We start from the raw sequence: 21,213 nt of genomic DNA on the forward strand, positions 1-21,213 counted from the left end.
CTTGGCAAACAGCTTTGGAGAATTTGATGTTTCCCCATTCAAAGAGACAGGAGCTGCATGATGCCTAAGATGCCCGAGAGGCGTTTCAAAGATGGCCGCCGAGTGAAATGACTTGTCTTAAAGGGACTTTGGTATAAAGCAGTGAACGAATGTAGGGAATGAAGTCGTTCACTCAGAATTCAGACACCACTACAAAATGGCTGACACTCGATATAGTGGACTATATAGTGGATAGGGAGCGGTTTCGGACACAGCTAAAGTTAATTGAAAATCAGTGAAAAAACTGATTTACAGATGTTTATTAAGTAGGTTATATTTGTTTGAAAAATTACACTTCCACTCATTTTCTTTTATAAAATGTCTTCTCATGATGGCATTAAAATGTTGTAAAAACCTGTTACAATTGCTGTACTGTGGCTCCCAGATAATTGTCATTAGGCTACTTTTCTTTTCAGTCATGGCATCCTCCAGTGGTCCAGCACTAAATGAGGAGCTCCAGTGCTCCATCTGTCTGGAAGTGTTCACTGATCCAGTCACCACTCCATGTGGACACAACTTCTGCAGAACCTGCCTGAACAAGTGCTGGACGAACACACAGACCTACTTCTGTCCACTCTGTAAAGAAACATTCGGCAGAAGACCTGATCTCAAGATTAATACAACACTCAGAGAGGTTGCACAACACTTTAAGGAGAAGCTCAATCTAGGAGAATCTGAGGTGTTCTGTGACATTTGTGATGAAAGAAAGCAGAAAGCTGTGAAGTCCTGCCTGACGTGTCAAATCTCTTACTGTGACGATCATCTGGAGCCTCATCTCAGAGTCCTACGTCTAAAGAAACACAAACTCATCAACGCTGTGGAAAATCTGGAGGATTATATATGCCAGAAACACGAGAGACCTCTGGAGATGTTCTGCAGAGATGATCAGATGTGTGTTTGTCTGTCCTGCACTGAAGGAGAACACAGGACTCACAACACTGTTCCTATAGAGGAGGAGAGTCGAGAGAAGAAGGTAAAGAGTTACAGACAAAACACTTTAAACACCCTGTGAAATGCAGTTTTCTTTCCTGTGTCTTGACATGTTGAAGAACCTGTTTTTTTATAAAAACAATCAAATCTAATAGTCTTTCATTACATCTAATAAAAGCTGACTTTGTTACCCTCAAAACTGTCAGGACTAAGATTCAAAACTATAATTTTGCATTCACATGGTCTTTAAATGGTTTAAAACAAAAAATTCAAATAAGACTGTCAGAAGATGGAAAGCTAAATTCAGTGATAAATGTGTCTCTTTTTCTCTGTATGTAGAATCAGCTGGTTCAGACACAGACTGATGTTCATCAGATGATCGAGGACAGAATGAAGAAGATTCAAGAGATCAAACACTCAGTAGATCTGAGAAAGGTTTGTGCGTCGATCAATCAGTTAATTTCCTGACTCATGGTCGTTTCCGATCCCTCTCTCCCATTTCACTTTCTGTTTACTCTCTGACTATCTTATCAAAAAATACATCTAAAAAATGTTATGCATCATATTTCAATCTAATTAATAAAGACGCTGACTTAAATTGAGAGATCTGCCATCATCTAGTAATCCTCATGTTGTTCCAAACACATGATTTTTCAACATAGAGCACCAATCTTGGTCGATTGCACTTGAGTTGTGTGGAGCTCTAATGGAGTGCTTCAACAGCTAGTCTTCAAGAGCAGCATGAACATTTCTTTTGTGTTCCACTGAAAATCACACATTTTAAGTGACATGCGGTTAATTGATGAAAGAATTTTCATTTTAGGGTGAACTATCCCTTTAAATAATATGTAATACGCAATAAAAAATAGAACATTTTTTAACTGTTTTCATTCATCAGAGAAACACAGAGAAAGAGAAATCATCCAGTGTTGAGATCTTCACTGCTCTGATCCGCTCCTTTGAGAGAATTCAGTCTGAGCAGCTGAAGAAGATGGAGGAACAGCAGAAAGAAGCAGAGAAACAGGCTGAAGATCTCATTAAAGAGCTGCAGCAGGAAATCACTGAGCTGAAGAAGAGAAACACTGAGCTGGAGCAGCTCTCACACACTGACGATCATCTCCATGTCATACAGGTCTGTGAACATCTGTCTCATCAGTCATCATGTACAACATTACAGGACAAACTCTCTGTTCTCAAACCTGAGCCTGATTAGCGGATTGACCCCCAGTATTTTAGAAATTGTACAAAAGGGCTCTGAAATGTTCATAAATTTGTAATAAAGTTGTCTTCTCTCTCCTGTTGTAGATGTGCTCATCCCTGTTCAGTCGTCCACACACCAAGAACTGGACTGAGATCAGGATTGACTCTGATGTGAATGTGATCCCTCTGAAAAAAGCTCTGACACAAGTAAAAAAAAAACTAGATGGGATTCTAAAGGAAAAACTTGGTCAAACTGGTATGTGAATTTTAAATACAGCGTATAGATTTGTTTGTCAGTTACTATCTAAGAAAATACATTTTTCAAAGAATATTCTGGGTTAAATAAAATGTAAGCATCTGGGACCTGCTGGTGATCACTGCAGATAATTATTTTATCTCAAAACGCAAGGGATCACACTGTTTAAAAGATTACCATAATATAACTTAAACTTGCCATGTTAGCATTAGACTGGCATGATAAACTCACTTAAAGTTTATTGAAGTCAAATTCATTGACAAAATAACAGCAAGGATGAGCCAGTGGCAGAAACAGTGACGGGCAGTGATCTGGGTAGGCAGCAAACAGAGTCCCAAGGTAGCGATGGCCAGATCGAGGCTTCGTGCCCATAGACACTTGTTCAATAGTTCTCAGTGAATCTGCATGATTCATGGGTTCACTTTATCGTCGCCCTCTACCGGTGAACCATTGAAATTTCAAACCGTTTTGAAACAGTGATGACGTAATGAAGCCTCGTTTACTAAAATCGCAGGACTTCGGCAGTTTGATACACGCTCCGAATCACTGATTCGAAACAAAAGATTCATAAAGCTTCGGAGCTTCATGAAGTATGTGTTTCAAAATTGGCCATCACTATCCCAGGGCAGGCAACAAACATACACAATCCAGGAACAGGCAAGGGTCAGGACAGGCAGCAGATAATCAGAAAACAGTAACAGTCCAAGGTCAAACACAAGAATCCAGGGGAAACGCTCAGAAATGTCAGACGGTGCTAAACAAGGCTTCGCATGGAGGTGCAAGTGTCTTTTATGTGTGAGTGAGTGATTGTATAATGGGTAGCAGGTGCAGGGTGATCAGTCTAGACTGTGAGGGTAGATGGGAAATGGAGTCCAAATGATGTGTGTAGTCCAGGATGGAGTGCCTTCTGGTGGCAATGATGGGCACTTTCATTGGTGATCGTGACAGACGACTACTACTACTACTACTACATCTCATTTGTGTGTATTTAACATAGTGACGATGCAAGCTGCCTCTAAAAACATGAACGATTTAGAAGAAGAACAACATAGTGACTAAACGCGCTCTGTAGAGTGTATGTTTGTTTAGGGCTGCTGTAGAAACATGCCGGCGCATAATGGCAACTTACTTTATTGCATTTCTGTCAGTAGATCCTCCTAAAATGTACACATTGCACCTTTAAATATGTTTGTCCCATTGACTATTGTATATTTCCTGTTAACACATTGTTCGTTTTATAAACTTATAGATGAGCCACATTTACATGCCACTAATGCTGCCAATGAAAATAAACTCAGTGTTAATCTGAAAACATTCCCATGAATAATTTCATCATTATATTGTCATCTGTGTTCACAGGGTTGAAGTTTGTGCAGAAGTATGCAGGTACAGTGCGACTGACACCATTTTCTTCAATACACTTACAATACTTCGTTTATAATCTGTATTATATACTGTACATATGAAATTTGTACTGAAGTTGGTTGAAAATGTCTGATCTCTCTCAGTGGATGTGACTCTGGATCCTGATACAGCGAATCCATATCTCATCCTGTCTGATGATGGAAAACAAGTCAGTTATGGAAACATTAAGCAGGACGTCCCAGAAAACCCAAAGAGATTAGCTGACAGATCTGTTCTGGCAAAGGAGGGATTCAGTTCATGGAGATTCTACTATGAGGTGCAGGTGAAGGGAAAGACTAAGTGGGGTTTAGGAGTGATTAAAGAATCCATTAACAGGAAGAAGAAGATTTTCCCAAGTCCTGAGAATGGATTCTGGATTCTGATGCTGAAGAATGAGAATCAATATGCAGCTTATGATAATTCATCTGTCTCTTTATCTCTGAAAGTGAAACCTGAGAAGGTGGGAGTGTTTGTGGATTATGAGGAGGGTCTGGTCTCTTTTTATGACGTGGGCTCCGGCAATCATATCTACTCTTTCACTGGTCAGACTTTCACTGACAAACTCTATCCAGTGTTTGACCCATGCTTTAATGATAAAGGTAAAAACTCAAACCCACTGATCATCACACTTATCAAATAAAATGAACAAATACATCCCTCCAAAATATGAAACATGAAATCTGGAAAGTTTATATATGCATAAAATAATCTTTTTTAAAGGATTAGAATATGCATAAAATTCTGCATAATATTCTAAACTTCTACATCTGTAAGAAAATTTCCATTATCTCTCTCTTCTCCAGCTGTTAACTTGTTGCAAGTTTTGGTTTACATTTTAATAACTGCAGCATCTGAATAAAGACAAGTATTAAATTCTATTATACTGCATGTAAACTAAATTGTTTGCTAATAAATATACAAATACACAATGGAGAATGATTCAAGATCATTAACATCTGCTCACATAAATAACAGACAGGATATGAATAAAACAGGATCTTTATTGTTGACTTACATCAGTTGTGAATGAAAATACTGAATTATTATATAGTGTAGATGCCATTAAATCTAGTAAATATTCTTCAAGATAAGCGAGAGCATTAGAAGGCTTCACAATGAAAGAGTTTAACACTTTGGTTTGAGCACAATATCAGTGAATCCGTGCACCTGAGTGAGCTGACGGCAGTCCATCGATGCCAGGAGCTTCTGAGAGCCGGAGACGGTGGGAACAAACTTTTCACTCTTTAAATATCATATTTAATGTAGTAAATTTATGTTTTTAAACAAATCTAAAGTGCATGAACACGTCACAGCTGAAATTAAACTGCTGTTGAACACCGAAAGTCTTACCTTTCTGACGCTCTGCATTCCCAATCCCTCTATACGGAACAAAACGTTTTTGTGACAGCGGGTTCTTGAATGTGATCTTGACTGTCAACTCTTTACCCACCACAGCGCCATCTTGAGGCTGAAAACAGTACAAACACAATCAGTGGATGTAGAGTTTCTTTTTGTGATGAACTGAATCCAAATATGACACCTTCAGATGTTTCATCAGGTTGCAGTTCCTCACTCTAAACATCACATGACTTCAGAAGACTTGAAATATAGTGCACAAGTCAGAATAAATAACTACTCTTGAAACATAAAACATGTTGTGACAAATAAAGAGTGTCTCATTGGCGTACAGTGATGATGAGGTCTGGTGTGCGCAGTCTGAAGTTGAACCGTGTGGCCAGAATCTGTTTAGTCTGATTGACCCGTCCGGTGAGCGTGAGCAACAGAGCGCCCTGATCCACCAGATGATTCATGTACTCCTTATACAGCAGAGTCCAGGGAATAGTCTTGGCTGAAGGGAGAGAAGATGGCATAACAATAAAAATAACTTTGGCATTCTGCACTGTAGTTTTAGAGCAAGACTGTCTCTGTTATGCTTTAAAACAGCAGCTGTGTTGAAGAGTAACTAAAATGTTATAAAACACCTCATATATATATATATAAAAAACACATGATCGGATTTGATCATAAATTCCATGGATTGCATCTTACTACAAAAAATGAGGAATAAATTAGGATTTATAAAGCCAGAAACTAACATGAAACTGTTCATAATGAATCTCACTTATGCTTAAAAAAAACCCCTAAATGACATTTTCTGTTATGCTGCTATGCTACACGTGATGAAGACTTATTCATTTTTTTTTTTTTACTTATATAAATCCCATTTTGCACAATTATTTATATTGTTCTGACATAAAAATTAAACAAAAGCAATACTCACACATTTTAGCTTGATGAACCAGCTGATTCTTCTCAGACTCTGACTGACTGTCATATAACCATTTAAATTTAAAACACAAGGAAGCGCTTCAGGTCGTGACGTGTGCATTCGTACAGTTCTTGTCCTGAAAACAGTGATTTGTATGAAAACTAAAATATTTTTTTGTTAATGTGATGAAGGTTGTTAAATGGATTTTAAAACACAAAGTGTTTGCACACTCAGGAACTGCTCCATATTCACAGTTGTGGGCGGGGCTATGACATCACTGCAGCTGAGTGAAAGAAATTCAGTGAAGGTGAAACTTAATAAAACAGATGAACTGAAAGCTTCCTCAAACAGCAGCCACTTTATTCACACACTGAAACTAGCGATCAGAGCTGATATTCACTCACGGGTAAGTGATAAAAATGTATTTGGTTCAGTAGTTTTAAACTCTGAAATAGTAATTGAATATTAATGAGTATGTCATTTAATTAGCTGTAAACCAACATTTGATGTGTACTGTCATGTCAACTTGAATACTTTAGAAAGTACTTGAACTTCAGACAGAATGGACACTTTTAACTAGTCCAATAAAACTAGTTAAAGATGTCATGAACTGCATTTTCTTTTTTATTGTTTTATGTTTCCCGTGGTGAACTTATAATGTTAGTATGATTTTTACATCAACAATAGTCATAATTTAGAAATAAAAGGCCATTTTCCATGCTGATTTTAGCCCTCTCATTAATACATAAAAACATTAAATTACACCTGGTGTTTACTAAACCAATAAGCCCCAAGAAGCTGTGGTTTACAGTGAATTTATAACAGCTAAGGGGCGTTGTTAGGCACGACGCAGAGCTGTTATAAATTCACTGTAAACCATGGCTTCTCGGGGCTTATTGCTTTTATAAAACGGTTACCACACAATACAAATATTAAAGCCAAAAAATATGTATCGATGCAACTTTCATGAAGTAAAATCTCTAAAAGGCTTCCTTCCGCTGGAAAAAATAGTCCCTGACCGTGAACAGCAACAGAAGTTACATTATTACGCCATTAAATGGCGGCAAAGATTGTCTTTTTGAGCGAGTCACTCAGTCGCAAAGACTTTTATATTGAAACTTGTTTTGAACACGGAACAAGACGCAAATGACAAATGCTTTGACCAGCGCTGTCAGTGTCAGCAGGGCATGGGAAAAGCTATTAAATATTAAAAGGACAAGATCGCAGCGGACATTCAAACAGATTTTTCAAACATAGGACTGACCTGAAGGAAAATGCTAAATCTGAATGCTCTGTCACTGAATATCTCTGTGTTTCTCACAATACTCTTCTACATAATGCAGTAAGCTTCAATGAACAAAATCAATTATCAGTTATTAGTTATCTTTTTTATGTAGGCTCACCATAATATTTCAAACATAAAATTACCTTTTTGTTTCATTACTTTTACCAGTATATGAGTTTAAATATGAGCACGGATATGACCATGAATTGACTTTCAGTTTCTTGAAAGCGAAAATGCTGAAGTTAACCCACAAGTTAAACCAGTATACAAGATTCAATGCTAAGAATTTCTTGCCATACCTGTGGCGGTAGTTTTTGAAGAACTGGACATGTGCGTGTTAAGACTGGCCTACACTAAAAGATTTTTAAAATCTTATCAGATTTTCAAAATGTGAGAGACCACAAACATGACGATAAAAAAAAATCATAGATTTAACAGTTTTGTTCCTATAGTGTGTGGTGTGCCGCGATGTGACTAAGATGCGTAACACACACTAACAGATTCCATTCACTACAACCAAAATCCCTCGTAGTCAAACGTGACTTTAGAGTAAACAAACATGGTGGACGACGGGCAAGAGGAAATGGCGATAATAGCATTTGGACTGCTTTTTACAGAAAATGTTTGGATGAAGTCATGTTATGCTTCCATCAGCTCCCTTTCTGATTTGGTTTCATTCCACATGTGTAGCATTCATAATGTAAAAACTGCACATAATGTAATAAGCATTACATTATTATTGTAATAAAATGTTCATAATGTAATAATTCTCAAAATGTAATAAAATATTGAGCTCATAATAATTTTTACATTATGAGAAATTTATTACATTATAAAACTAAACAAAAACATTGTCATATTGTCATAATTCTAACAGCTTTTAAAAAATATTACTATTTCCTTGCATTACATTTTTAAAAATCTAAATCCAGTCTTAAACTACCTGCGAAATGCAACAGATCTAAATATTCATGCAATTATTATTATATTTTTATTTAAGGATACTTGAAAGGATACTTAAAACAGCCTGTATCATCACTACCTGAGATCTCGCCTGTTACATTACTTTTACATACAGTCAGTGATACTCTCGATGCGAATGTAACATTCCAGTAATTCTTCCTCTTAATCATCCTAGTGAAATGTGCCTTCCACGAGTTCATGAGTTCATCATGCACTTCGGGGAAGTACAGCTGTGAGTCACGCTCCGACCCCATATACCAATCATCCAACCGTGAACTCTCAGGACAGGGTAGTGGATTCCACTCTAATCCGATGCCCACAACAACCTGGCCATGCATGGCTGTCAACTTAGCACCGAACTCAGACTGGGAGGTCCGTGGGGATTGACCCAATGGAAATGCTCCCATTGTTGCCCTCATATCACCCTAACTGACATGGCCCTGACATGTGGAGACCAGAAGGACCAGCACGGGGAGCGTCTGAGGTGACTCCCTCTTTCACCAGAAAGAAGAGTCATGACCGCAAAAAATGTTCTCACAGTAAGGGCATGACCCAATCATGAAAACTGTCTCAGCGTGCTTACGACCCAGACACGTGATACAAAGATCGTTGCCATTCAAGGCAGACTCATTGCTCATTTCTGAAGTATCAGAGGTGTTTGGGGCTCCCAAGAGTGACCCCTAGTGTCAGCATTCGACACCACATCGAAGTGACTGACAGATACGGAAACAATTTCTCACTGCCGCAGCAGTGATTTCTAGCTCCGCTCCTAAAGGAGCCTTTTCATTCAGTAGCCCCTGACCTGCCTTATATTTCCCCAATGCCACAACAGTGAAAAGTATTCTGCACATCCTTGGGGGGGATGAGGGATTGAATCAATTAAAGTCTTCTCTACTTATATCACCAAACTGCTCTCAGTCAATTAAAAACTTTTTTGGGGGGTTGAGCTCGGAGATCGAGCCTCCGTTGAGGACAGCAAGCCAAATTGGTTTACCATTTAGTATTAAGACTGGAAGGGCAGGCAAACTCGTTAAATAAATTTCCAAATGTATGATTATTCAGTCCTGTCAATCAGCAGTCACTGCGCCCTCCCAGCGACAATTCTTCTGGCATCCCTCCACCTACTCATCTCCTCTCATTCTCCCTCTATGTAGTACCGTACCGGCTTGATATGAGCCTCAGGTTCAAGCCTCCGTCGAGGAAAGCAAGCCAAGTTCTTTAACCATTAACTATTATGACTGTATAGGCATGTGAACTCGTGAATTGTTTAATTCAGCAATGTAGATGATATATTCTCATTGTGTTTTCAGCCATGGCATCCTCCAGTGGTCCACAAAATGAGGAGATCCTGTGCTCCATCTGTCTGGAAGTGTTCACTGATCCAGTCACCACTCCATGTGGACACAACTTCTGCAGAACCTGCCTGAGCGAGTGCTGGACGAACACACAGACCTGCTTCTGTCCACTCTGTAAAGAAACATTCAGCAGAAGACCTGATCTCAAGATTAATACAACACTCAGAGAGGTTGTGCAACACTTTAAGGAGAAGCTCAATCTAGAAGAATCTGAGGTGTTCTGTGACTTCTGTAATGAAAGAAAGCAGAAAGCTGTGAAGACCTGCCTGACGTGTCAAAGCTCTTACTGTGATGATCATCTGGAGCCTCATCTCAGAGTCCCACGTCTAAAGAAACACAAACTGATCAATGCTGTGGAAAATCTGGAGGATTATATATGCCAGAAACACGAGAGTCCTCTGTGTGCGTGTCTGTCCTGCACCGAAGGAGAACACAGGACTCACAACACTGTTCCTATAGAGGAGAGTCGAGAGAAGGCAAGAAAAAAAAAACACTTTAAACACCCCATGAACTCATCCCTTTTCTAAATAACAGTCAAAACCAGAAGCTTTACTGTACATCATAGCTGTGAACTATGCTTTGCTATTTGATGTTGCTAGTCATAGACAGGTGGTTTTAGAGGGAGGGACATTCTCATTCTAGAAAGCATTATAAATGATGAGTATAAATTTTTCTGGCCTGTTTCCCAGAAGAGAAGGACTACATTGTAAATGTATATGTGTTCATTTTATAAACTGGACTAAAAGCTATAGTGTCTTTTCTCTGTATGTAGAATCAGCTGGTTCAGACACAGACAGATGTTCATCAGATGATCCAGGACAGAATGAAGAAGATTCAAGAGATCCAATACTCAGTAGGGCTGAAAAGGGTGAGTGAAAAGAAAATAATATTTACCTTTACACATATAGCAGACACTTTTATCCAAAAGGAACAAAGCAGCTCTTAGAGTGTTTGTCATGGTAATGGGTATGACAATGTTGATGTTTGGTTAGGTCTGCTTGCTGCAGAGCAAGTATGGGACTTGCTACTGCCAATGTATACACGACACGGTGCTGTGAGCAAGTAAGACATGCTGCTGCTGTACAATATAACATACATGAATTACCCATAGCAGATCTATACAGGTGGAGCGTTTTTGAAGCACGCTGCACTGCTAAGGCAAATGCTACCCAAGTATTTTGAAGGTTGAGCATGCAAGCTCATTGGCTACTGATACAGCAAGAACCAATCAGCTGTGCCCTATAGATAATGATGTGGTCATGAGCAGGCTGAGTTAAAGGACCTATTAGCCTGCGCCATCTAGAGTTTCATGACAGAACATTGTATTTGTCAAAGAGCCATTAATCTATTTTATTAGACAAATAGATTAAAAAGCAAGCCAAAAAAGAGAGTAGAAAGGCTGTTTTTTGTTTGTTTTTTGAGTGTGTGTGTGTGTATGTGTAAGTGCATAGGTTTAAGGGTGTGGGGTGGTTACAATGATGCATAACATTGTTACAATTATTAATGTAATGCATCATAATATTTCAATCTATTTCATAAATAAAGGTACTGAGTTGAACGGAGAGTCACTGGCTGTCGCTGCAATAATACACATTTTTATCCTTCATCAGAGAAACACAGAGAAAGAGAAATCATCCAGTGTTGAGATCTTCACCGATCTGATGCGCTCCATTCAGAGATGTCAGTTTGAGCAGCTGAAGATGATGGAGGAACAGCAGAGGGCAGCAGAGAAAACAGGCTGCAGATCTCATTAAAGAGCTGCAGCAGGAAATCAGTGAGCTGAAGAAGAGAAACACTGAGGTAGAACAGCTCTCACACACTGACGATCATCTCCATGTCATACAGGTCTGTAAACATCTGTCTCATCAGTCATCATGTGCAACCTGAATTCCGGAAAAGTTGGGATGTTTTTTAAATTTGAATAAAATGAAAACTAAAAGACTTTCAAATCACATGAGCCAATATTTTATTCACAATAGAACATAGATAACATAACAAATGTTTAAACTGAGAAATTTTAAAATTGTATGCACAAAATGAGCTCATTTCAAAGATTCAGCTGGGAGAACATCTAGCAACTTATTAAGTTAATTGATATCAGGTCTGTAACATGATTAGCTATAAAAGGGATGTCTTAGAGAGGCAGAGTCTCTCAGAAGTAAAGATGAGCAGAGCTGTGAAAGAGTGCATAAAAATACTTTAAAAACAATGTTCCTCAACGTCAAATTGCAAAGGCTTTGCAAATCTCATCATCAACAGTGCATTACATCATCAAAACATTCAGAGAAACTGGAGAAATCTCTGTGCGTAAGGGACAAGGCCGAAGACCTTTATTGGATGCCCGTGGCCTTCGGGCCCTCAGACGACACTGCATCACTCATCGGTATGACTGTGTCAATGACATTTCTAAATGGGCCCAGGAATACTTCCAGAAACCACTGTCGGTAAACAAAATCCGCCGTGCCATCTGCAGATGCCAACTAAAGCTCTATCATTCAAAAAGGAAGCCATATGTGAACATGATCCAGAAGCGCCGTCGTGTCCTGTGGGCCAAGGCTCATTTAAAATGGACTGTTTCAAAGTGGAAAAGTGTTCTACGGTCAGACGAGTCCAAATTTGACATTCTTGTTGGAAATCACGGACGCCGTGTCCTCCGGGCTAAAGAGGAAGGAGACCTTCCAGCGTGTTATCAGCGTTCAGTTTAAAAGCCAGCATCTCTGATGGTATGGGGTGCATAAGTGCATATGGTATGGGCAGCTTGCATGTTTTGGAAGGCACTATGAATGCTGAAAGGTATATAAAGGTTTTAAAGCAACATTAAATGAAAAATAAGTCAAAGACAACTACAAACTTTTCAGCAGCTGGAAACCTATATCAGGCAAGAATGGGACCAAATTCTAACACCAAAACTCCAGAAACCCATAACCTCGATGCCCAGACGTCTTCAAACTGTTTTGAAAAGAAGAGGAGATGCTACACCATGGTAAACATGCCCCTGTCCCAACTACTTTGATACCTGTAGCAGGCATCAAATTTGAAATGAGCTCATTTAGTGGATACAATTATAAAATTTCTCAGTTTAAACATTTGTTATGTTATCTGTTGGATCGGACCACACGGGCCAGCCTTCGCTCCCCACATGCATCAATGAGTCTTGTCTGCCCATGACCCTGTCGCCAGTTCACCACTGTTCCTTCCTTGGAGCACTTTTGATAGATACTGAGCACTGCAGACCGGGAACACCCCACAGGAGCTGCAGTTCTGGAGATGCTCTGACCCAGTCGTCTAGCCATCACAATTTGGCCCTTGTTAAACTCGCTCAAATCCTAACGCTTGCCCATTTTTCCTGCTTCTAACACATCAACTTTGAGGACAAAATGTTCACTTGCTGCCTAATATATCCACCCACTAACAGGTGCCGTGATGAAGAGATGATCAGTGTTATTCACTTCACCTGTCAGTGCTCATAATGTTATGCCTGATCGGTGTATACAGAACTGTCAAATTAGAAAAAATATTTAATTAACCTAAAAATAAAAATTATTTAATAGTCTTCTCTTTCCTGCTGTAGATGAACTCACACACCAAGAACTGGACTGAGATCAGGATTGACTCTGATGTGAATGTGATCCCTCTGTATAGAGCTCTGACTCAACTGAAGAATACTCTGAATAAAAAATTCTATCAAACTGGTATGTGAATATAAAACAGTGAACAGATTTCTTATGTAAAGTTCTATATAAACTTCAAGTCATACCATAACCAGTTAAAGACTTGGTTATCTGTTGAGAATACCTGAAAGCAACATGTAAGGAATGTGACGCAACTATTAATGTATCTGTACAAACTCCACTAATAGAAATTACATCAGAAACACACACAGTAACCAGAAGTCTGCCTAAAAATGTTTTCCCACCTCACAAGGACAATTTAGAAACTTTACTTCCCAAGTAACACATTTTTTCCCCCACTGAATAATTAATAATTAAAGATCTAATAAGTAATTAATATTAGAGCTTTAGTAAACATTCTGCATTCTGTTTTATAAACTGATAGATGAGCCACATTTACATGCCACTGATGCTGCTAATAGAGATATAATCATTGTTAACCTGAAATATTCCAATGAATAATTCATTACATTATATTGTCATCAGTGTCCATGGGGTTGAAGTTTGTGCAGAAGTATGCAGGTACAGTGCGACTGACACCATTTTCTTCAATACACTTAATGATCTTTATTATTTATTGTGTATCTGAAAATATTTGTTCTGAAGTTGATTGATAATGTCTGATCTCTCTCAGTGAATGTGACTCTGGATCCTGATACAGCGAATCCATATCTCATCCTGTCTGATGATGTAAAACAAGTCAGTGATGGAGACATTGAGCAGAACGTCCCAGAAAACCCAAAGAGATTTGATGAGAGTTTGAGTGTTCTGGCAAAGGAGGGATTCAGCTCAGGGAAATTTTACTATGAGGTGCTTGTGAAGGGAAAGTCTAATTGGGATTTAGGAGTGGCCAAAGAATCCATTAACAGGAAGGAGGACATTAGCCCAAGTCCTGAGGATGGAATCTGGACTGTGATTCTGAGGAATGAGAATCAATATAAAGCTTGTGATAATTCATCTGTCTTGTTATCTCTGAAAGTGAAACCTGAGAAGGTGGGAGTGTTTGTGGATTATGAGGAGGGTCTGATCTCTTTTTACAATGTGGGCTCCAGCTCTCATATCTACTCTTTCACTGGTCAGACTTTCACTGAGAAACTCTATCCATATTTTAGCCCATGCCTTAATGATGAAGGTAAAAACTCAATCCCACTGATCATCACACCTGTCAAATTAAATTAACAAATCCCCCAAAATATGAAACATGAAATCTAGAAAGATTATATATGCATGTGCATTTATAAGGATTATAATTAGCAAAACAAATAATAATATGATTAAACATTTAGAATATTTTGAAATTCTGTATAATATTATCTGTAAGGAAATTTCCACTGTCCATTATCTCTCTCTCTCTCTCTCTTCTTTTCAGCTGTTAACTTGAAATTACCTGTAAAACATTGCGATTCTTGGTTTATATTGGAATAACTGCAACATCTGAATAAAGACAAGTGTTAAATTATATTAGATTTCTTGTAAACTAAATTTCTTGGGTGAGTGGGGGTAGTGAATGAACAGCGCTAATGGTCAGAGAGTCGGACTTGTAACCCGAAGGTTGCGGGTTCGAGTCTCAGTACTGGAGAGAGTCGGGGAAGTGAACGAACAGCGCTCTCTTCCACTCTCATTACCCAAAAATGAGGTGACCTTGAGCAAGACACCTAACCCCCAATCGCTCCCCGGGTGCCGCAGCAAAAACGGCTGCCCACTGCTTTGGGTGTGTGTTCACGGTGTCTAAAGTTAATTACAGAAGACGGTCCGGTGGAAGCTAGATATTTTACTTCATGGATGTGGATGGAGACACTTTCTTCAGCTCATACTCGTTGATCTCGCTCACTGCCATTATAAAGCTCGGATGAGTCAGGATATTTATTACAATATCTCCGATTGTGTTCATCAGAAAGAAGAAAGTCATATACACCTAGGATGGCTTGAGGGTGAGTAAAGCTTGGGCTAATTTTCACTTGAAAGTGAATTAATCCTTTAAGCTTTGTTCATACTTTCTCCTGCCTCAAGTCAAGTCAAGTCATATCACCTTTATTTATATAGCGCTTTTTACAATGTAGATTGTGTCAAAGCAGCTTTACATTGATAACTGGTACATTGTTTGGCTGCACAGCAGCTCTTAAAGAATAGTGTCAATGCAGGCAGATCAAAGCACTGTTGAATATCAAATGTCAAGTCAAGTGTCCCCAACTAAGCAAGCCAGAGGCGACAGCGGCAAGGAACCCAAACTCCATCAGATGACATTAGGTGGCAGACAAATGGCAAATTGGTGTTAAAATGGAGAAAAAAACCTTGGGAGAACAACCTGAGTTTTATCATTTGTTTAGCATTATTATCTCTATTTTTTATTTGTTGAACATCAATTAAATTTTTACCATTAAATGGGTTTGGAAGTTTTTTGTTTTTACTAATTCGGGGTACAGACACAGTCTCTATTTGAAAATATCTAGGTGTAAGAGTTTCTATGTGTTGGGAGTTATCTGAATTTTCTGACTTCTGTAACGTGAGGCAGCTAGCAGACGGTCGGTTTAGCCAGTCTGTCTGCTTTCTGACCTCCACTGACTGTGTGCAGTCCTCCACAAACGGACAAGGGTTTTATACTTGATGCGCTCCACGTTGTACTATTCTTTGAAACGACAGGGGGCGACTTGGAGTAACTGTCGTCTAAACCAGTGGTTTTCAACCTATGGGCCGTGGGCCACTAGGGGGCCTCATTGATCCTCCAGGGGGGCTGAGAGATAACTTACAATGAATTTAAATATATCTATATAATTTCATAAATTTTATTACATTAAATTAGAAAAAGATCAATTAAATTAATTTAAAACAAAGCACCACCTCTCTTGTAAGTGTTCTGTGATTGTTTCGGATCAGCTCAAGCCATCATGCTGTGTGAAATACAAACTAAACGGCAGCTCAAAACACCCAACCGCTTCACGAACATAGGATATGCGAACTACATCTCTATAATTCTTGCATTATTGATTCGGAGAGGAGGGGGGCCTTGAAGAAAAAAAGGTTGGGAGCCACTGCTCTAAACCATCAGGGACCACATGTGACAATGTTTGTTATTATTATACTTCACCAAACTCATGCTACAAAAGAACCATAGCTGGGTTCAGACCACACAATATTTTTGTCCGTAATGATAGTCACTGTGTCAGATTATGCGATTTTGACTCATGAACTCTTGTCGCGTCGTGGACAAGAAACATGTCTGCTTCCCAACCCAACATCACTAGCCGTCTTTAACGATGTGTGTAATGTCATCAAGAAGACGTAACTAGTGACTGACTTCCGGAAACAAGAGCATAAACAACAATGGTTGCATTAGCCTAATGCTAATTTCGGTACCGGGTTGCTGAAGCGGCTCCGCTATCGTTCACCAGCATTTATCATTTTTCACTCCGTCGTGGTCATCCCTCAAGGAGGTATTGTTTTCTTAGCTCCACGAACCTTTCCTCCATTGCATAATTCCACCTATCAGCACAAATACCACTGTGTCTATTTTGTTTCACCGTGTTTGAAAGCTGTGAACAGAAGAGCTTCAGTGCTTTCATTGGTTTTGTGTTCTTTTCACTGTTCTCAACATTGTACTGAAATCACTAGTTTCAGAGTGTTTGAATAAAAAGGTTGATGTCTGAAGAAAGAATTACGAAATGAATCTCAGACATATTCAGATGGGATTACATTTCTTAGCCGAGAAGCAGTAATTTTCTGATTCATGAACAAATGGAATAACATTTCGTAAGTGAACTTGGCTGCGCTGTGTGTTTTTGACTCACAAAGAATCGGTTCATAAGAGTCATTTGTTAATGAACCTGACTACACTGAGCGCACATGAGTTTTCTTGCCATTATTTTGCGTTACTCTGTCTTTTTTATGTCATCACATTGAAGCGCCACTGCTGAAAATCAGTGCTTGAAAAGTGATTCACCTTCTGAAAACAAGTACAGGTCTCTGCAGGACATTAATGATTGATGGACAGAGAGGCGTTTTGAGAGCGTTACCTGATTTGCTGACGTCAGAGTGTGGGTGGGGTTTAGGGGTGGGGTCGGGTGAAGGGGGTCATTTTCATTGCATTACACCCACCAGTTTGAAAACACCCACAAATACAGAAATGTCCACTTTAGTTCCGCAGACACCTCATACTCTCTGAAAACGCCGGATTCTTCTGGACGAAACGCCTATCCGATACAAAATTTTAGCGTACACATAAACGCTCCGTGTGGACGGAATGACGTCTAGTTCAGGTAAGAATCAAATCAGACCAAATAAATGTGTTTAACAAGATAAAATACCATGTTTACTGAAATTCTAACGGCAAGTATTCTTTTATTTTATTTATTAAATAATAGCTTAATATGTAATAAATGCTGGAAAATATATCGGTACAAGGAAGCACATGACTGGTGGTCAAAACAAAACAAAACAAACAAACAAAAAACGACTGTGCAGATGTAAATAGTATTGAAAAAAATTAAAAATGTGTCATTTAATTACCCCCATGCAGGCAATAAACTTTAGTGTATTATGAAAGAAAGAATATAATACTGAGGTGGAATAATAAATGTTGGCAAATTGTTCTTTTCTTGTAATCTATTTCTTTAATAAATAAAGATGATAACAGAATTTGGTAAAAGAATTTGCCAAATTTTAAATTCCATGTTGTTTTATTTGCAGTTCAAAGAGAATGTGGAAGTCTATCTCTTGACCGACCTAATAGTAAGTCAACAAATATGATCATTCATAACATTCAGTACTGCAAATATCAAAATCCTTGAGAAACTGTGTGTCTAAAGGGAGGTTTATATCTCTTACTCTTACTGACCCCAAACCTTTGAACGGTAGTAAAAATGTTACAAGAGCATTCATTTTGAGATAAGTGCTGTTCTTTTGAACTTTCTATTCATCAAAGAATCCTGAAAAACTGTTTTCCAACTGTTTTCAATATTGATAATAATAAATGTTTCTTGAGCAGCAAATCATCATATTAGAATGATTTCTGAAGGATCATGTGACACTGAAGACTGGAGTAATGATGCTGAAAATTCAGCTTTGATCACAGGAATAAATTACATTTTAACATATATTTAAATAGAAAACAGCTATTTTGAATTGTAAAAATATTTCACAATATTACTGTTTTTGCTGTATTTTGGATCAAATAAATGAAGCCTTGGTGAGCAGAAGAGACTTATTTTAAAAACTCTTACAGTTCAGAAACTTTGTACCGGTAGTGTAAGGTTGTGTTATCATCTCCACTCATCTCAATGGCAGTTGTTCATCTGGTCCAGTACCTTCAATCTGAAATCTGACATCTCTGTTCATGGATCACGGGTCGAGTTTTACTGTTGTTTGTGTTCTGTGTTCCAGTGAGTGATTTGAGGATTGTTCTGCTGGGGAAGAATATAACAGAAAACAACAGAGTGGGAAACTTCATCTTAGGAAGAGCAGCGTTTGAGAGTGAAGCACCTGCTGATGTAGAGCTGAACATTGAGAAACACAGAGGAAAACTGAAGGACAGAGACGTCACAGTCATCAACGCTCCTCACCTGCTGAGGCCAAATCTGTCAATCACTCAGATCACACAGGGAGTGAAAGAGTGTGTGAATCTGTCTGCTCCTGGACCTCATGTGATCATACTTGTACTGCAGCAGAACGACTTCAGTGACAATAACAGACACAGAGTGAAATATGTGCTGAATGAATTTAGTAAGGAGGCTCCTATACACACTATAGTGTTGACTGATGAGAGAGAGATAAACAGTAACTGTATTCATCAGTTAATAAAGGAATGTGGAGATGAACATCTTCAGTTTGATGAAAGCAAATCAGGATTGCACTCTGAGATACTTGAAAGAGTGGAGAAGATGCTCAAAGAAAACCAGGTCCAATTTCTTATCTGTGATTTGCATGAGGAAGCACGAGAAGAAACATCAGAAGATGGAGAGAAGAAGAGATCTGGAGTTTCAGTCACAGCAGAAGAAGAGGGAGATTTTGATCATGAAGATGATGGAAAAATCAAACAGAGAAACAAAGAGAAAATGGAGGTTGCTGTTCAAAGGAAAACCTTGTGTAAGTTTTGTTGTAAACTTACAGATAAAAAAAAAAAAACATTTTTATTTGACCGTATATCAATTTGTGGAGATTTGGTAAAAAAAAAACTGAAAAAAAAAAAAAACTTTAATAAATATTATTACTGTAACGATGTTAAAGGCTCAGGCAAGAAAGAAGCGGGAACCAGCGAATGATCAAAGTAAAGTTTAATCATAAAATAAACAACAAAATGAAAGTAAAGTGGCAACCCCTGTTAGATTTTACCAGAGTTCTTGTGGGAAGAAGAATTTATTGAAGGTAGTAGTGTAGCACAGTTCTTCAGCATCGATGTCAGCGTCTCAGCCTTCAAAATATCTTAACCCAAAGTTCTGTCTGTGGGACAGAACTTTATACATGACACACAACAAAATAATGCTTCACGAATAATAAAGTTCAGATGATGAACGAATGACAAGGAAGCACAAAAAATGAACGTACAGTTGTAACAGTCTAGTCCAAACTGAAGGCGAGATGATGAACCCAAGTGCAGTTTATTGTAACAAAGTGAACAAACAAACAAAGGACCTTGTTTGAATTTTTTTCTGAAATCTCCAAGCCGGTCACGTGATCGGCTGCTAGCATTCTGATTGGAGGATCTCAAAATATTGCCCACGACCGATCTAAAGTATCCAGATTTAAATGACCCGTGTATCATCATCTTTAGATCACTCAAATCTAAACAAATCAGAGAACAGGGGCGGAAATATTGGCGGTGGGTCCAAAAAAGTGCGGTGGACAGAATCACCTGTTTCCAACAGCTTCTAACATCTTCTACGCATCTGGTTGCATGGCTTGTCCATGACACATAGAAATACACAACCTACCTGTTCTCTTTATTTATGAACAAAGCATTTATAATATAAATTATATGTTGCATGGAAAGAAATATTTTGTCAGTATACATGGCTACTTGTGAATTACTGAATGATACTTTTTTGCCATAGAATGGTGTAGATACTGCCTCTGCCAGCAGGGGCTGAGCGGACTGTGCTAACCAACAAAAATTTTACCCTGTGTGTAAAAAATACTTAATTATTCAGCAATGTAGATGATATATTGTCATTACTTTTCTTTTCAGTCATGGCATCCTCCAGTGGTCCAGCACTAAATGAGGAGCTCCAGTGCTCCATCTGTCTGGAAGTGTTCACTGATCCAGTCACCGCTCCATGTGGACACAACTTCTGCAGAACCTGCCTGAGCGAGTGCTGGACAAATACACAGACCTGCTTCTGTCCATTCTGTAAAGAAACATTCAGCAAAAGACCTGATCTCAAGATTAATACAACACTCAGAGAGGTTGTGCAACACTTTAAGGAGAAGCTCAATCTAGGAGAATCTGAGGTGGTCTGTGACTTCTGTAATGAAAGAAAGCAGAAAGCTGTGAAGTCCTGCCTGACGTGTCAAAGCTCTTACTGTGATGATCATCTGGAGCCTCATCTCAGAGTCCCACGTCTAAAGAAACACACACTGATCAACGCTGTGGAAAATCTGGAGGATTATATATGCCAGAAACATGAGAGACCTCTGGAGATGTTCTGCAGAGATGATCAGACGTGTGTTTGTCTGTTCTGCACTGAAGGAGAACACAGGACTCACAACACTGTTCCTATAGAGGAGGAGAGTCCAGAGAAGAAGGTAAAGAGTTACAGACAAAACACTTTAAACACTCCATGAAATGCAGTTTTACTGTGTACTTGATGTGGTGCAGGTCATATTGAAAGGTTTGTCACTTTTTTAATAAA

The 21,213-nt window shown here is 38.7% G+C and overlaps 3 protein-coding genes, 1 long non-coding RNA gene and 1 pseudogene across 5 annotated transcripts in view; 3 read left to right on the forward strand and 2 right to left on the reverse strand.

The window, feature by feature from the left end:
• LOC127504892 (uncharacterized) overlaps window positions 1-1,033 on the reverse strand; it is a 72,565-nt gene extending 71,532 nt beyond the window's left edge. Inside the window, exon 1 of the long non-coding RNA XR_007927507.1 lies at window positions 900-1,033. This is a non-coding gene — a long non-coding RNA (uncharacterized LOC127504892). The remainder of the gene's footprint in view (window positions 1-899) is intronic.
• LOC127504877 (E3 ubiquitin-protein ligase TRIM39-like) overlaps window positions 1-4,758 on the forward strand; it is a 60,712-nt gene extending 55,954 nt beyond the window's left edge. Inside the window, exons 2-7 of the mRNA XM_051880019.1 lie at window positions 456-1,012; window positions 1,309-1,404; window positions 1,868-2,101; window positions 2,275-2,425; window positions 3,785-3,811; window positions 3,934-4,758. Of these exons, the coding sequence (XP_051735979.1) occupies window positions 458-1,012; window positions 1,309-1,404; window positions 1,868-2,101; window positions 2,275-2,425; window positions 3,785-3,811; window positions 3,934-4,469 (1,599 nt within the window). The 5' untranslated portion in view covers window positions 456-457 and the 3' untranslated portion in view covers window positions 4,470-4,758. The remainder of the gene's footprint in view (window positions 1-455; window positions 1,013-1,308; window positions 1,405-1,867; window positions 2,102-2,274; window positions 2,426-3,784; window positions 3,812-3,933) is intronic.
• Window positions 4,759-4,894: 136 nt separating this feature from the next.
• LOC127504873 (AP-1 complex subunit sigma-2) overlaps window positions 4,895-21,213 on the reverse strand; it is a 111,275-nt gene continuing 94,956 nt past the window's right edge. Inside the window, exon 14 of the mRNA XM_051880005.1 lies at window positions 4,895-5,297. Within this exon, the coding sequence (XP_051735965.1) occupies window positions 5,109-5,297 (189 nt within the window). The 3' untranslated portion in view covers window positions 4,895-5,108. The remainder of the gene's footprint in view (window positions 5,298-21,213) is intronic.
• LOC127504876 (E3 ubiquitin-protein ligase TRIM21-like) lies at window positions 8,592-14,831 on the forward strand (annotated as a pseudogene).
• LOC127504872 (nuclear factor 7, ovary-like) overlaps window positions 17,488-21,213 on the forward strand; it is a 43,428-nt gene continuing 39,702 nt past the window's right edge. The window contains exons 1-4 of one of the 2 annotated variants that reach the window (XM_051880002.1): window positions 17,488-17,625; window positions 18,056-18,097; window positions 18,749-19,450; window positions 20,550-21,106. In XM_051880002.1, coding sequence (XP_051735962.1) covers window positions 17,610-17,625; window positions 18,056-18,097; window positions 18,749-19,450; window positions 20,550-21,106 — 1,317 coding nt within the window. In that variant the 5' untranslated portion in view covers window positions 17,488-17,609. The remainder of the gene's footprint in view (window positions 17,626-18,055; window positions 18,098-18,748; window positions 19,451-20,549; window positions 21,107-21,213) is intronic. The other variant, XM_051879996.1, reaches the window with a different exon arrangement.

Source organism: Ctenopharyngodon idella, chromosome 22, assembly GCF_019924925.1.
Source record: "Ctenopharyngodon idella isolate HZGC_01 chromosome 22, HZGC01, whole genome shotgun sequence".
NCBI classification, from domain to species: Eukaryota; Metazoa; Chordata; class Actinopteri; order Cypriniformes; family Xenocyprididae; genus Ctenopharyngodon; species Ctenopharyngodon idella.